The sequence below is a fragment of the Mytilus trossulus genome, chromosome 6, assembly GCF_036588685.1.
Source record: "Mytilus trossulus isolate FHL-02 chromosome 6, PNRI_Mtr1.1.1.hap1, whole genome shotgun sequence".
NCBI classification, from domain to species: Eukaryota; Metazoa; Mollusca; class Bivalvia; order Mytilida; family Mytilidae; genus Mytilus; species Mytilus trossulus.
The window spans coordinates 70,497,132-70,515,831 of NC_086378.1; the positions used below are offsets into that span (position 1 = coordinate 70,497,132).

General features: G+C 32.0%; 1 protein-coding gene across 1 annotated transcript in view; it reads right to left on the reverse strand.

The window, feature by feature from the left end:
- Positions 1–15,213: 15,213 nt before the first annotated feature.
- The window catches only part of LOC134722967 (uncharacterized), a 167,620-nt gene continuing 164,133 nt past the window's right edge, over positions 15,214–18,700 (reverse strand). Inside the window, exon 88 of the mRNA XM_063586601.1 lies at positions 15,214–15,437. Coding sequence (XP_063442671.1) covers positions 15,226–15,437 — 212 coding nt within the window. The 3' untranslated portion in view covers positions 15,214–15,225. The remainder of the gene's footprint in view (positions 15,438–18,700) is intronic.

An 18,700-nucleotide genomic window follows, 5' to 3' on the forward strand; every position in this document is an offset into this window, starting at 1 on the left:
TTACTGCCCCTGAATTGGTAAATTCAAGGAAATTTTGCTGTTTTTTGTTATTATCTTGAATATTATTATAGATAGAGATAAACTGTAAACAGCAATAATTTACAGCAAAGTAAGACCTAAAAAGAAGACAACATGACCAAAATGGTCAGTTGACCCCCTAAGGAGTTATTGCCCTTTATAGTCAATTTTTACTTACATTTTCCACTGAAACTACTGGGACAATCATTATAGATAGGCATAATTGTACACAGCAAGAATGTTTAGTACAGTAAGATATACAAAAACATCACCATCACCAAAACCCAATTTTGTCATGAATCCATCTGTGTCCTTTGTTGAATATTCACATAGACCAAGGTGAGTGACACTGGCTCTTTAGAGCCTCTTGTTTCTTTTTCTTAGCTGAAAGCATGTTAAAAGAATTTAGAGCAATCTTCTCACATTTTATCTTAAAGTTCTGATAGTACGTTTTCTTTTTATCACTAAAAACTTGATTTTCCATGCATAATCTATACAAAATCTGACAATTATGCACAACCTGTAGTGCGAAAAAAAGTTTGATGACCCATACTTTTTCATATATTTTTTTAAAAATTATTAGAAAAACTTCATTTTGACAAGTTACTAAAAAATTACATTAAATTTAATTACGACTCCCTAGCCACTTTAAGTACGAAGCAATGCATGTGGTTTTTAAATTTGATAGGTCCTTTTTAATTCACCTTGCGTCATCGACGTCCGTCGTAGTTGTTACTTTTACAAAAATCTTCTCCTCTGAAACTACTTCGTCAAATTCAACCAAACTTGGCCACAATCAACATTGGGGTATTTTGTTAAAGAAAATGTGTCTGGTGACCTGACCAAACAATCAAGATGGCTGCCATGGTTAAAAATAGAACATAGGGGTAAAATGTAGAATTTAGTTTATAACGCTGAAACCAAAGCATTTAGAACAAATCTGACAATTAAAATTGTTGAACAAGTCGATGTGCCATGCAATTATCAGATAAATTCGACCTCTGGTTGTTGGGTTGCTGCCTCTGAATTGGTAATCTTAAGGAAATTTTGTTGTTTTTGGCTATTATCTTGAATATTATTAAAGATAGAGATAAACTGTTAATAGCAATATTGTTCAGCAAAGTAAGACTTTATGACTGTTTTCAATGCATGTAGCATCCTCCATGCTGACTGCAGAAAAACCTCTGTAGCATACTTCTACTGGAAACAGCCACGCTTTTAACCTCTCTCTTTCTATATATATATTGTGTTTAGCCCTGTGTACGTTACCTACTTCCGTTGCTATGTCTCTGCACATATATTCTCCCAAGGAAATGTCAGTCTATTGCTACTATCATCTTTGACAACTGTTACCAAACTATAATGTCTTGACCTAGGGTTGAAGAAACACAAGTTTCTTACCAATGTCAGCCTTCATGTTTCATTCGCTGATCTTTTCCAATATGAAGCGCTGTTGTGACTTTATTGCATGATCTCCCCTCTCTGACGAATCTTATCTGATTTGCCTCTTTTCTTCTCTCAATAGCAATGATCTTTGCAGGGGCGTAGCTACCTAAGGCTCGACTAGGCACGTGCCTATACATAAATTTGCCGATTATACCCCCTTTGAAAAAAATTTAAAGCAATTGTCTTCGTGTGTTAGGTTCTTAGATAAGAAAAATGATATCAATCAGCATACGAGAAGAATTAATCGGTTTTAAACATGCCAAAAGTGTAAAAGGTGATGCCATTTCTAATACGATCGTTGAGTTTTTTGAACATGTAAACCTTGATATAAGGGATCTCCGTGCCCAGTGTGTGTGTTGCATTTTAACGTTGAGTCGTTAGTGTTTTCTTTTATTTTTGAGATATTGAGATAAGACGTGACACGGTACTTGTCTATCCCAAATTCACGTATTTGGTTTTGCTGTTATATTTGTTATTCTCGTGGTGTTTTGTCTGTTGCTTGGTCCGTTTCTGTGTGTGTTGCGTTTCGGTGTTGTGTCTTTGTTCTCCTCTTATATTTAATGCATTTCCCTCGGTTTTAGTTTGTTACCCCGATTTTGTTTTTTGTCCATGGATTTAGGAGTTTTGAACAGCGGTATACTACTGTTGCCTTTATTTATGACATCACCGCGAATATATCCGGCAAGTATAATGATGTGCAGGCAAAAATACTAGAGCAATCATCAGAAGCTTCCTACATCTACTGCAAGGCACACCAACTAAATATTGCACTCGTTCAAAGTAGTAAGGAACTTTGTGTTAGAAACATGATGTACATGTCGACTGTACAGGAAATTGCATTCAAATATTTGATTATTCGGCTAAAAGCTTGACTGCTTTTACTGAAGAACTGTCAGAAAATGAAAACGTTCAAGAACAACAAGGTAGTCGAACAAAGTTGAGAAACTTGTTGGTCAACAATTATTTGATTTGACTTTGATATTTTTTTGATAAATTTTGTTTACAAAGTTAAATTTTTAACAATAGTTCAAGAGAAATACAAAAATATTTTTGTAGAAATAAGCGTTTTTTATTCAAAGAAAATAGTCAGAAAACATGAATTGTGACTTTTTGTCCTGTGACTTTTTGTCCATGATTTTTTGTCTGTGACTTTTTGTTCTGTGACTTTCTCTCCTACATTCAGATCGACAATGGGAGACGAGCGACTTTCAAATCTATCTCTTCTTCATATCCACTAACACCTCAATATCGATGTTGATGCGAGTATAACTGATTTTATCGACAGAAAAAACTGTCGACTTGATTTTGAGTAAATTTATCATTTTCTCTGTGTATGAAACTGGATCTTAAAGTTATTCATAAAAGTTCAGAAATATATTAGATTTGTTTCACCAATTTTTGCCGAAATTTGAGTAAAAAAAATCGTTCAAAAAAGTTGAAAATCTTTTCCTTTGACCCTCTGTGGACCTTAATCTAAAGGCAGTGGCTATTTGACCGGCACCGGCTAAATAGCAAATTTGCTATTTGACCGGCACCGGCAAAATAGCAAATTTGCTATTTAGCCGGCACTGAATAAAACTGTTCATTGATGTGATTAGTCATGTTAGTCATGTAATTAGAGAATAAATAAGTTTATATAATTATAAATGATTTATCACAATATCAAGCATTAAAAATACACTGAGTACAGTCAATTTTTTTTATTGAAGATGTTCATAAATAAATAATTTATAACTTTATAATAGCTCTTAATAGCTTCCCATGCATCTTTTTGACAATATTTTTTGATTAAATAAATGTTTACAATTGAGTCCAAACAAGAGGCAGTTAAAAGTTCAGGTCTTGCTTCAACTTGTTCCTCAGTTATTAAAATGTTTTTATAAGCAGCATTTTTTTTTCTTCTAAATCGCTTCCAATAAACCAGTCTAATAAAAGAAATCCGATTTCTTTGGAACTTTTCGTATGAAATGGTCCACAATTGCTTTTTCAGGTACTCTTTTTTGGAAGACTGGTGACAGTTTGTTGTAGTTGTCCATATAATTTCTCTATCACCACTCTCTTTCTTCGCCAATTTTATTTCAGTCCGTAGTGAAAACTGTTTCATGATATATGCCCAAGCATATGGTGTCATCAACTCTTGATATTTATATTCAGGTGAATCATTCGAGAATGCTGAAACAGTCCTCTTTTGAAATAAACCACTTGTTTTGAGGTCTCGTTCTGTTCGCAAAGAATTTAAGCAATCAGAAAATGTTCAGCAAAATCTGGTAATGTGGAGTAATGATGTATCACAGATTTATAAATATTTTAGAAAAACATACATTTAGTAATGTTTAGCAACTATAAATAAATTTTGTGTATTAACTGTCTTTTGATTGGTTGAAATCATTAGTTTTATTTTCAATGTTGTCAATTTTGATGGCGACACGCCCACTTTGTCTTTGCCTGACGTTGTGTATTCATACACCAACATATGTGTGTACGTTGTTATTGCCGAGATAAATATTAAATAAAAAAGTTCTTTGAGCCTTATTTTTGATAGAAATTTATTTATAATGAATGGCAATAATTAATTGTCATTTTATTGAACAATAAAACTAATTTTTGACTCTTCACATTTTACATAATCCGCTTCGCGGATTATTCAATGTGAAGAGTCAAAAATTAGTTTTATGGTTCAATAAATTCAAAATAAATAATAGCCATTCATTAAGTATTTTCATGCTTTTAATTAATATTATAAAGTTATAAATTATTTATTTATGAACATCTCCAATAATTTTTTTTTTTTGTACTCCGTGTAATTTTAATGCTTGATATTTTGTGATAAAATGATTTTAAATTATCATAAAGCTTATTTATTCTTTACTTATCACATCAATAAACAGTTTTATTCAGTGCCGGCTAAATAGCAAATTTGCTATTTTGCCGGTGCCGGTCAAATAGCAAATTTGCTATTTAGCCGGTGCCGGTCAAATAGCCACTGCCTAATCTAAAACTAGTCTGATCTACACTGGGCATATTGTAGTAGAAAAAAATTCTTCAGATTTTTTATTGTACTACGTTAATTCATGTGTTAATGTAAATTATTCTGAATTCTTCGAACTTTTCTTCATGAATATTATCATGATAAAAATCAGTAAAAAATATATTTTTGTACACAAAATTATGCAACTAAAATGCTGAAAACCTTTTTCCGTCGGGCGGCCCCAAAACCCCCTGCCGATTTGTGCCTACAGTTGATTTGATACCTAGCTACGCCCCTGCTTTGCCAGATGTTTTAGGATCTCGTCGTGCTGCCATCGACATCTTCCCTGTGTCATACCAACCTAATTAGTCCTTACAGTCTGAAATTATGTGTGCCATAGTCCCTTTATCACCTCATAACTTGCAGCTTCTTTTATCAATCCCAACTGGGGTTACTAATAGTGTGGAAACACAATGACGTTAATACATAGCAACCATGACGTTACATACAGAGAGCGCCGGTAACGTGTATAAGTACATGTATGAATCTCGCGTAAAGTGATCGTCTCTATTCATCCTCGACACTACTCAAGCTCCTTTAAGGCTAAGCTCTACTGCTTTTGCCCTTCTTTGTTCTTCTTCTTGTCGTTCTTTTGAATACACCATACTGCTCTTCCTCTTTGGTGTTGCCTTTAACCACTGTTGTAAATGTGTCATCCCTTAGCCTTGTCGACCAATACAGATGATGTTAATATGTCTTTGCGATGAAGATCTGCTTAAACTACTGCAGTTCTCGCTGATCATTTTCGCCCAGGAACATGTCTTGATACAATCCTTACTGATTTCGCTACTTTTTTAGTTTCTGAGAGTTATAACTAGTCTGTTCTTTGATAAATGTCAATATTCAACATTCATTTTTTAGGCAGTTAAGCTGCCTTATGCGAGCACCCTAGATTTGTGTTCTACCCAATAAATGCTGAAATATGTGCCATTGTTATTATCTAATAACTGGATGTTATGTTATTTATAACTAATTGGACAGTTTTTTCATACTTTTATTCTTGATTAAAAAAAATATGACAAAATAAATGATCGTCGATTTGTCCAAAAGTTTTGAAGTTGCACATAGGAAGTAGGGCACATTAGGAATCTTTATGTAGTTTATTATTCCCTGAAATTTTGGCTAAGCTGTCAACGAACAAATGTATGAAATGTTTAAATATCTACAGACAAGTAGTTTAGATTTCCCAAATGACAAAAGTCGTAGGAATATTGTTTGTCGTCAATACGTAGTCAACTACGTTAGTAGTCTTAAAATAAGTTCCACTGTTCATGCTGTTGGCAGCAATTTTAAATTATAAAACGAAATTTTTGTATCTTTTTAATTTGATCCAGGGGTTCAAATTAGCGTTAGTCCGATGTCTGCGACCTTTCATTTTTGCAGTCGGACTTTCGACTTGGTTTCTAGCTACGCTCGATATGCCACTTGTGAATGAGAGGAAATCAAAAATTACTTTGCAAACCTTTGCAAACTATTTTACCAAAGTCTCCTAATAAACGATCTCAAAACTTGTTGTTTGCCTAATATTCATGACAGCGATGTTCATTATGTTCAACCGCTAGCGTTATACAGAAAATCGCCAACAAAAAATGTGTAAATTCGAGTAAAATCGTATCTGACAAAAACAACATTGAAAACAAATGGCTGACATGAGAAGAAAATTACAATTTCGGATCCGATTCCGAAAGCGGATATGGGTAGTTCCAAGTTTTGGCGATCAACTTTTAAAAAAATCAGACAGATGACAAAATACATCTTTGCATCGTAAATAAATATAACCACTAGAATTGAAAACCAAAAGATATATGTAAAAGAATGGAAAAAAAACCCAGAAAATATTTTGTACTGAAACTCAAAATTACTTTTTGAAAAATTTGAATGTCAAAATCCAATACATTGTGAGTCTTTGTGACAGCTGGGAACAGTATATCTAACAATATATACGGTCCTGGTTACGGTATAAATTTTCTTTTATCAGTAATAAATGTTGGTAAAGCAAGTTAGATGCTTTTAAAGTGTAAACATATTACTGCAATTGCAATGGGTATTTTTTTCTCAATTTTGATGGGTCAGTTAAAATAGCTGGAAGTTTCTTATTTTACACATAAAAATTATAGTGCAACTAGATTATATGATACCTGAATGTAAGCAAATCATTTGATACCCCCTTTTCTTTAATAACTTCGAAACCCCACCTTATACATACAAGGTCAATCTCATAGGCGTCACATATGCATATCACTTTGCTAGACCTACCACCTGTCATTTTATTCTATACTAAAACATCATGGACTTGGGGTGAAGGTGGGAGTCATTTACATTTACTATGGACAGGTCAGTCAGACCTCATCATTGATCCCTGTAGTAGTAAACATTTGTCTGATTTGTGTCTCATAACTTTTGTACTGTAGAACACAAACTCCGTTTTCTTTCCAGGGAATCAAATCCATTCATACTTTTACAAGCTCGTACTTAAGTAAACTTGAACTACTAACAGTCAACTAATACAAACAATTACGATCAACTAGAAGAACTGCAATCATTGCGAAATTGTACCAATGCTGACTCAAGACTCATGACCACTAAAAAAATATACTTGATATATACGTTGCTATTGAAAACCTTGATAAAATATGAATTATTTGCCTTAATGATTAATTCATTAAATGAACATAAATGTACAATTATATATGAATATTTAATGTTTTTTTTTATTTTAAATCTTTACACAAAAATTGAAGCAACATTGCCACAGTTTCCATAATTATGTTTGTCTTGGTTTTTGGTTAAGTGCCTACAGTGCTTACATTGATTTTTTCAAATATTTTGTGTTTTTTTTACATTCATTTGTAACATACAACATTCAAATTTCAATATACAACATTCGATTTTCAATATTCAACAACGAAACAAAATATTGTTAAGGTAATTTTTGTAAGTTTTTTTTCCTTCAACATTTGTTTTCAACATTCAACATTCGATTTTCAACATTCGTTATCAGCATTTGATATTCGTTTTCAACTTTTGATTTTTGGAAAGATTGGAACTTGCTCTGGCCTCCCTAACAACACGACAGGTTAGCTACTTAATTTGTGTTTTCCCACTAAAATATAGTTCCCTTTAGTTCTCATGTATGTGCACATAATACACATATAAACTGTGAAAAAATGTGTATATTAGATATTTGGTATAGAAGGATGAATTATCTATTGCTTATCACTTTTGATCTACACTACATAAAGTGATTCTATAAATTGTTTTTGAAAGATAAATGATTAATTCAGGATTAACAAGATGTTTTAAAGATTTTAAAAGAATATATAAATATGAATATTTAAAACGTATTCAAGTAAGGCCTATACTTAAATGTCATATAACCTATGTTTCAACTTACAAAATGCCCCCAACAAACTTAATAATATTAAGATTATTTTTTTGGCACTTTAAATTGCTTAGCTTCAAGTTTATTTGTTGGTTTTTAATCATGTCTTATAAGGATAGTTGGTAATAGTTATCAAAGGTACCAGGATTATAATCTTAAAATTAACTAGTTGAATTTTTGATTTGCATTTTTTTTTTAAACATTTTCAAAACAGGGAACATTATTTGCTTGAGATATAAATGCACTTTTGAATGGTTAATTTTGAACCAACTTGATGTCCATTCTTTGATACCTTGTTTTCCTCGAAAGATGACGTAAATGTAGCTGGAGTTATGATTTTCTACTGTTAAAGTCATAAGAAACCTCAAATCAAAAAAAAATAAAGCATATGTTTTTTATAACTCAATGGATAGTTTTCATTGTAAAACTTATGTACATATACTTTTTTCTGAAGAAAATTCTTTAATTTATTCATATTTAGAAGAAGTTTACTTTATTTGAATTGCTTCCTTCCAGCAAGCAATTCCCCCGATATATTTTCCGTATGCAAGGTGACCTCAGTGTGACCCATCTCGTAAAAATCCGGTGAACACAATACGCATGGATGTCCTTAAAATAAACTATTATCTGAATTTACATGTTAAACACGTGCTCAAATTCCATGCTTTTTTGTTTATTTTTCGTCAATTGTTGACAAACAGGTGACAATCGTTAAACTTCGGCTTCAAAACACGAACTTTAATTACCTGCCATATTTTCACATCAACACTGACCGATTGAAAAAAAAATTGACGATTATACGAAATCTACGCGAAAAAAATGATAAATTCGAGCACAGAAGACTAAGTTTATGATGTTTGTATGCATTGGTTTAAGAATTGGAAGAACATTATTTTTCACCGGTCACTCGTTTCTTACGACTTTAAGACATATGAATGTTAAAAATCGTCTTTAAAAAAACAATAATGATTGCTGTGCATGAACAGTTTATCTAATCCAGATATATAATCTTGCTTTAATAAAAAAAACAAAAAAACATTGTAGCATACGCTATAGATTTATTGCTATGGATACCATACGGCATACTTAGTTTGTTAAAAGAGAACAAAAGGTAAAACACGGTACTTAGAGAAAGAAGTGATAATATGTTGGTGTCTATTGAATATGGAGGAAGAGCTTTTTTTTTAGATTTTCTGCTTTCCTCTGTTAAACTTTAATCTCAGAAATAACTGAACTCCGAAGAAAATTCAAAACGGAAAGTCCTAATCAAATGGCAAAAACGCACCAAACAAATAGATTACAATTGTCATATTCCTGATATGACTTAATACCGGCATTTTCTTATGTAGACAATGGTCGATTGAACCTGGAAACGAACTTTGCGCTCCTCCTTGTGAACCTCTTTTATTTATCAGTCGAAATTCCTTCAGACAGTTGTGAAAATCACGAAGATCAAAGAAACTAGATTATTGTATTTCGCATTCAGAAAAATCAGAAGTTACTGGAATCTTGAATATATTAAAGATGTTCTTCACATTAACAATCTTAACCTTCAATTTGGTTCCAGTTATATATCCTCAAGATATAGAAATGCAAGAAAACAGGAACGTAAGGCAGCCAGTAGACAAACGTGGCATTATTTTGTAGTTAGTCAAAATGCAAAAGGTTTAAATTATAATCCTGGTACCTTTGATAACTATTTACGCTTAGAAAACGCTTCAGGTTTTGAAAGTTTAAGCAGCATAAACAATTATCTAACTCTTGTGTTTGATAAGGGTATGCCTGTTCGTTACACACGAGAAATACATAAGACAGAAGCACGTTGGAAAAACGCTATATATATACGTTTTAGACTCGTAATGGGAACGTTGTATACGCCTCAAGATCGTTTGACGTTTACTTACACGTATGCGGGGCATTTTTATTTCATTATCTACTGTCTTGTATTATTTATTTGACTGTTTAAGAAATGGAAACCGGAAATGACAAAATGCTACAACTGCGAGGAGGAGTCTGATAATGCAAATATAACAATTGGTCATACAGCAACAAAACACCATGATATCTTCCTTTCAATAAAAGAAAAGTGTCTAAAAGTGGAAAATACGAATATTAAGCAAGACATAAACACATTACAATGTTGTTCCTGGTGTCGTTACAAGCATTGGAAAATCTAGCTGGTGAATGCATATAGAATCAACATTTTGTATGTGTCTACCATTGCTATCAGGGGCGTTATTCAATAAAAACATGATTTCTTGTCCTAGTCACTTTAAACAAATGTGTTTGATCTTAACCAATATTTTTTTTGTGCAGTCAGTACATTGAATTAGATTTAACATCGAAACATACTATTTTTTAGAGGCTAATAAGATATTGATTCCTGAGTGGTTAAAAAACCAAAATGGCATGTCCCTGCACACCAAAAAAATATTACTTAGTAATTATATTTTACTTGAACTAAGTATTCTTGTTTACTACTCATTACTAGGAATTACTTATCAATTACTCACTATCAATAGCAATTACTTATATTTTACTAGATATACAATTAATTACTTGAATCAAGTTATTATTTTACTGAAAATGTATGTGTATTAAAAAGATACTTAGATTAAAACAAATACAAATAATGATTTTACTTACTTGAGTAAATGAATTACTTAGTCATTATTTAAGTAATAACTTACTGTTTTAGGAGGACATAAATCAGATTAAGTTATATATTCAAGAAATACACATTTTTTAAAATTTATACTTAAACGCTGTATGAAAGTTACTGGAATTACTTTTGATAACATGTATATAAAACTTGTAATTACTAAGTTGGTTAAGGCACTCCATCATGTTGTTTTCTTACATAAGGCTTAATTATTATATATAATAATAAATGCTTTCTATGAAATTTGACACCATAATTTAACAATATCAATGACAAAAATATGTATGTTTCAGTTTGAAAATTGCATGTTTGGATAACAATTTTCTCTAAACAGGCCATTATTTTAACTTAGAAATATTCTTAATTATGGAATATGGACACCTACGGGTGGGGGAATTCTCGCTACATTGAAGACCCATTGGTTGCTTTCTGCTGTTGTTTGCTCTATGGTCGGGTGGTTGTCGCTTTGACACCATTTCCTTTCTCAATTTTATAATGTCTTGTGCTTGAATTTTTTTTATATAAATTCCATGTTTTTACTGTATTTTGATGTTCAGTGTGGCACACAACATTTTCTATATATATATATTACAAAGTTATTAACACATTTTCAATAGAATGTACTGTGCCGCGCGCAACAGTATCTATACAAAATACATTGTATGGAAAGTGGTATGCAATACTTAAAAAATTATAATGCAGAATAATTACATTAGGTGTATGTTTCATTATAATACGTTATTCTGATTGGCTAATTGCACATCACATGTTATTCCGTAAGCAGAACTGTTGCATGAGACAATATCATTTCATTCATGATGACACGTTGACGAGGTCCCACAATAAAGTGCACAGGTGAATTTAAAAATTTAACTTTATGAAAATCGTGTTTTTATAATCCTAGCTAAAAAATGTAATTATAAGTATTGAATGCTTCTTTTTGTAACTTATTAGGGTTGTAAAAGCGTTAACCGTGCGTACATTTTTAGAATGAAGCGCTTCCGCGCTTCATACAAAATGTACTTCGGTCAACGCTTTTACTTAATGAATGGCTATTATTTATTTTGAATTTATTGAACCATAAAACTAATTTTTGACTCTTCACATTGAATAATCCGCGATGCGGATTATGTAAAATGTGAAGAGTCAAACATTAGTTTTATGGTTCAATGAAATCAAAATAAATTATTGCCATTCATTATAAATAAATTTCTATCAAAAATAAGTTTCAAAGAACTTTTTTATATTATTCATATTAACATAATAACGTACACACATGTTGGCGTATGAATACACAACGTCAGAGTGGGCGTGTCGACATTAAAATTGACAACATTGAAAATAAAACTAATAATTTAAACCAATCAGAAGACAGTAAATACACAAAATTTATTTATACCCAAATAAATTTACAAAAAGAAGCATTCAATTCTTAAATAAACATGGAATTTCAAGCGCAAGAAATCATGCAAATTACATGATTAAAAATAATTCTGTATTGATAAAAAAAAGCCTGTTTTCAAATAATACTTTGAAATGCTTAAAAAAATTATTGGAATAACTAAGTATCAGAATTACTAGTCATTACTTAATAAAAAAAAAATTGAGAATGGAAATGGGGAATGTGTCAAAGAGACAACAACCCGACCAAAATAAAAAAAACACATCAGCAGAAGGTCACCAACAGGTCTTCAATGTAGCGAGAAATTCCCGCACCCGGAGGCGTCCTTCAGCTGGCCCCTAAACAAATATATACTAGTTCAGTGATAATGAACGCCATACTAATTTCCAAATTGTACACAAGAAACTAAAATTTAAATAATACAAGACTAACAAAGGCCAGAGGCTCCTGACTTGGGACAGGCGCAAACATGCGGCGGGGTTAAACATGTTTGTGAGATCTCAACCCTCCTTAAACATATTCTCATATCGAAATATCTTCAAATCATATTTTTTTTATTTTTAATATAATTTTATAATGAAAACATGACTTAGTTTTACTAAAATTAATAATTAACTATTTATTATAAATGTACAAAATTGTATACTATTTCATGCAATTTTGTCGAGCCTTCGACTTTAGTCGAAAAAGCGAGACCAAGCGATCCTACATTCCGTCGTCGTCCACAAATATTCACTCTGTGGTTAAGGTTTTTGAAATTTTGATAACTTTCTTAAACCATACTGGATTTCTACCAAACTTGGACAGAAGCTTGTTTATGATCATTAGATAGTATCCAGAAGTAAATTTTGTGAAAATAAAATTCCATTTGTCCGTATTTCACTTTTAAATGGACTTAGTTTTTTTGCGGGAAAACATTACATTCACTCTGTGGTTAAAGTTTCTAAAATTTTAATAACTTTCTTAAACAATCCTTGGTTTGTACCAAACTTGGATAGAAGCTTGTTAATGATCATAAGATAGTATCCAGCAGTAAATTTTGTAAAACGATAAATCCATATTTTCCGTATTTTACTTTAAATGGACTTAGATTTTCTGCCAGGAAACAACACATTCACTCTGTGGTTAAATTTTTCTAAATTTTGATAACTTTCTTATACTCTTTTTAATTTGTACCAAACTTGAACAGAAGCTTGTTTATGATCAAAAGCTAGTATCTAGAAGGTCATTTTGTAAATATTTTGTACCTGTGTATCTGTATTTTACTTATAAATGGACTTAGTTATTCTTCCGGTTAACATTACATCCATATATTTAAAGTTTTTAAAACATTTATTAGATTAAAAAATATCCTGGATTTTTTCCAAACTTGAACAGAAGCTTCTTACAATCAAAAGATAGTATCAAGTGGAATATTTTTATTGATTTTTCCCCTCATTTTTGTTTAGCCTGCAATTTACAGCAAAAGTAGGCGAGACGCTGGGTTCCGCGGAACCCTTACAAATTTTTAATAAGTAGTTTTTGATTTGAGACTGCAAAAATATTCGACCAATCAAAATGAAGGTTGTATTTGACTTAGGTAAGCTATTTTTTAAAATTGGCTGGAACTCATTCAGATTTGACCAAAAAGACCAACAGAAACACAATAGTACACATGACACAACATAGAAAACTAAAGATTAAACAACACGAACCCCACCAAAAACTATGGGTGATCTCAGGTGCTCCGGAAGGATAAGCAGATCCTGCTCCACATGTGGCACCCGTCGTGCTGCTTATGTGATTACAAATCCGGTAAATAGTCTAATTCGGTAGGTCACATTCACGAAAGGGAAGGGGATTGTAGTTGCGACGCAAGGAACATATCCGACATCCTTCTCGCGCTTAGCCCAACAGGAAGTTGTCGAGTGATGAATCTGGAAACGCATCACACGGTATAGTTCCTGAGAAAAATGTGACGAAAATTTTCATCTTGGCTATCTTGTGTAAAATTATACAAGTGTTCGGTAAACAGGAAGTTGTCAAGTGATCAATCTGAAAACGCATCACACGGTATAGCTGACTTAGATAAACCCTGAAACAAAATTTCAGAAATCCTTGTATTGTAGTTCCTGAGAAAAATGCGACGAAAAATATTCATGGGACGGACGGACTGACGGAAGGACAGACAGAGGTAAAACAATATACCCCCTTTTTTAAAGCGGGGTTATAATAAGTAAACACAAAAGGACATATATACAAAGCACATCAACAAAAGTAAAAGACAATGATACAACAATTTACCACAGCACAATAAAACAATGACGAGATATAAGAAATTATAAAACATATGAAAAATGTAAAACAGATGCTGAATATTTCTCGTTTGCCTTTTAAACTTTGTTCCTTTATGAATAAATAAAGTGATTCATAAACATGAATGAGTCTCTTGTATAAAAAAAAACACGAAATCTCTACATTTTCTTAGATGGTATATTCAAAAGACATTACCTCTTTTTCTTCACAAGAAAATATATAAATAGGAAAATGTCTAATGCTGTCTAATATCTTTTTTTTTAAATATGAATAAGAGATGTTTGATTTACGTCAATGGGAGTGTACGGCAAAATAAGAACTCCAGGAATATCTCGAGCTGCCGTATTCTGATATGAAAACAGGAGTGCTATAAATATATTTGGCCTGAAAGTTACAATAATAGTTTAATCATTCAAGCTTTGAAACTTGTCTTTATTTTATTGATAGTTGAACAAGCTGATTTCATCTTAGAAATGTTCTACAGAAATGTCAGTTGTACTGACGCTTTGACTGAAAGAAAGACAAATAATACCAACAGCTCATACTTTTCCGTTAAATGAATCTCGTAGCAAACTCCGTTTTGGTAAACATGGGACAAATATCGAAATATTGATGTTAGAATCTGAAAAGAAGGATATTTTAGATTTTTTTCTTGGATATTTTACGAACAGTTTTAATCTCCAATGCAAAAATGTAGGATGAGGTTCAAAATATAAATATTTCTGAAATGTGCACATCTGAAGGCAAAACCAGCTGACATAACAGGTTGCTTAATACGATTTTTCCTTTACCTGTCTTATTAAAGACCCTTACGAGACTTTTATAACAGAGTCTAGACTTTTATATGACATAAAAATATATGCCAACGTTGTACGACATCATTGCTGGCTCAATTATTCGATTGCCACAGATTTTTTGTTTGCAAGTTGTTTCTATATATATAATAGGCTACAATAAATGTTAAAGAATAGACGCAATCATACATTTCAATTTTAATAAATAGCATAAACTTGAACCTCAGCAAAAATCAAATAATGAAAGCCTTTCATCTGCAGCTTGACATATCTTCCGTTGACTGGCCTTTTACAATTAAAAGTTATCAATTGTGATTCTTTTGCTGGTCCTTTAAAAGAGCCACATGCTTTCATATTTTCCTTATCAGGTCCAACAAAAGCTGTTACCTGTTTGAATAAAACGCCACCCGCTGAAATAATCAAAGAGAAAAAATCAATTGAAATAGGAAAATCAATCACAGATCTTTATGTTTTGGAACTTCCATGAGAACGAAATCTCTCTTCATAAAATGTATGTCTTGTTCTATTCTGTTAAGTATAAGTAGCTAGAATTGGGTCCATGACAGCTATTGCTTAGCTGCATAGAAACTTATTTTAGGGGAGTAGGACCTTTTTAGGTACGTCGGAATCAGGTGTTTTTACTCTCCGGATTTCGGGATTGACCCTTTAGGTGTTCGGCATTTCATTTTTCGACCTTCGGGGTATCGGGATGTATTTGTTTTTAAATTTAGGACCTCGGGATTTCAGTTTTTTTGAGCCCGGGATTTCGGGATCAGGACCCATCCAACCCTTCTCTTATTTAAAACCTGGGGCGAATAACAAGCTGGGAAGCGTTAAACTAACATAATTATTTACTGGTTTAATGGACCTGGGTCAAACACTGTAGAATTTGACTGAGACTACTAGGCTCATTTATTGATCACACAGGGTATATTTTTTTTTTATCAAAATTTGCAAAAGAAAGTTATCAAAAGTACAAAACAGGAGTTAGAAAAAAACCAATACAAAGTAAGTTTGGTAATTTTCAATTCCAAGATGATGTAAGGTTTCAAAACAGGGACGAAGGATACCAGAGGGAGAGTCAAATTCATAATTCGAAAATAAACTGACATAGCTAAATATGAAAGTACAAACAAACAATAGTAGACACGACGCAACATAGAAAACACAAGAATAAGCAACACGGACCCCATCAACCAAGGGTGATCCCATGAGCTCCGGAAGGGTAAGCAGATCCTGCTCACATGTGGCAAGAATATCTATTGTTTATACTGAGATATGTGTCACCTTTCAGTTATTTTGATAGTATAACGCAATTATTGAAATGACAATGGCAATATTTTAACTAAGCAAGGAACTAAAATTAAATGAACAACGTATTAGGGGCCGGCTATAATCTTAACAAAAAATAAAGACAACAAACTTATTTTAAAATGCAAATTAAGCCAAAGTCAATACATCATGAATGAGGATATGGAACCAAATAATATCCCTCCCCCTTCCAAAAAAAAGTGTGTGAAAGGTAAAGCTGCTGCCAACAACTGGTTGAGTGCTCGAACAATCACAAGGTTATTTAAAAGGGCATACCAGATGTGTATATTAGGAAAAAGATGTTTTCACAGCTATATAGAACTAGCTGAAAAGGACTACATGGATACCTGTTGATGGTCCATTATGTTATAAGAGAATTTGTGATATGTTTTTCGATTAAACATCTCCAATTTTTCATAAAAATGTATGTTACAGTAAATAGGGGAAATTAGGAATTACGTGTAATTAATAAAATTTAGGAATTACAGGTATTTCCCGGTGAACTTAGTTAATACAAGTAATTCCTGAAACGGCCCTGTTATTACCAGTAATTACTAATTTTAAAATGAATTTTTACACCTATTTACTGACTGCTACAACAATGTTGTATTATGGTCAGATGATAAAAAGTTATTGTTATACTAACTAGAAGATCAGTTAGTACTCTTAAAATATTGAATGTTTGATTTGTATTAAAAGTATCTTGAATAAATATGGACTTTCAAATATTTGGTTAAATCAGAGTAACTTTAGTTCTAATCCAAAATGGTAAAAGTTGAGCATTATACAGATGATTTTTTACCAATTTCAGAAGACATGGAAATCAGAAATGGAAAATTCTCCCAAAGCATTATGTTTTAACTTTTTTCAAAAAAACCTTTGAGTTTGAAGAATATTATACAATTACTGTCTTTTGATGAGGTAAATGTGTTTTTTTTTACTTTTGAAAAACTGATATTCACTGAGGCCAAGATTTCAGTTTTTTTGAGCCCGGGATTTCGGGATCAGGACCCCTCCAACCCTTCTCTTATTTAAAACCTGGGGCAAATAACAAGCTGGGAAGCGTTAAACTGAAACATAATTATTTACTGGTTTAATGGACCTGGGTCAAACAAGGTAGAATTTGACTGAGACTACTAGGCTCATTTATTGATCACACAGGGTATAATTTTTTTTATCAAAATTTGCAAAAGAAAGTTATCAAAAGTACAAAACAGGAGTTAGAAAAAAACCAATACAAAGTAAGTTTGGTAATTTTCAATTCCAAGATGATGTAAGGTTTCAAAACAGGGACGAAGGATACCAGAGGGAGAGTCAAATTCATAATTCGAAAATAAACTGACATAGCTAAATATGAAAGTACAAACAAACAATAGTAGACACGACGCAACATAGAAAACACAAGAATAAGCAACACGGACCCCATCAACCAAGGGTGATCCCATGAGCTCCGGAAGGGTAAGCAGATCCTGCTCACATGTGGCAAGACTATCTATTGTTTATACTGAGATATGTGTCACCTTTCAGTTATTTTGATAGTATAACGCAATTATTGAAATGACAATGGCAATATTTTAACTAAGCAAGGAACTAAAATTAAATGAACAACGTATTAGGGGTCGGCTATAATCTTAACAAAAAATAAAGACAACAAACTTATTTTAAAATGCAAATTAAGCCAAAGTCAATACATCATGAATGAGGATATGGAACCAAATAATATCCCTCCCCCTTCCAAAAAAAAGTGTGTGAAAGGTAAAGCTGCTGCCAACAACTGGTTGAGTGCTCGAACAATCACAAGGTTATTTAAAAGGGCATACCAGATGTGTATATTAGGAAAAAGATGTTTTCACAGCTATATAGAACTAGCTGAAAAGGACTACATGGATACCTGTTGATGGCCCATTATGTTATAAGAGAATTTGTGATATGTTTTTCGATTAAACATCTCCAATTTTTCATAAAAATGAATATATATATATATATATATGTTTCAGTAAATAGGGGAAATTAGGAATTACGTGTAATTACTAAAATTTAGGAATTACAGGTATTTCCCGGTGCACTTAGTTAATACAAGTAATTCCTGAAACGGCCCTGTTATTACTAGTAATTACTAATTTTAAAATGAATTTTTACACCTATTTACTGACTGCTAAAACAATGTTGTATTATGGTCAGATGATAAAAGGTTATGGTAAAACTAACTAGAAGATCAGTTAGTACTCTTAAAGTATTGAATGTTTGATTTGTATTAAAAGTATCTTGAATAAATATGGACTTTCAAATATTTGGTTAAATCAGAGTAACTTTAGTTCTAATCCAAAATGGTAAAAGTTGAGCATTATACAGATGATTTTTT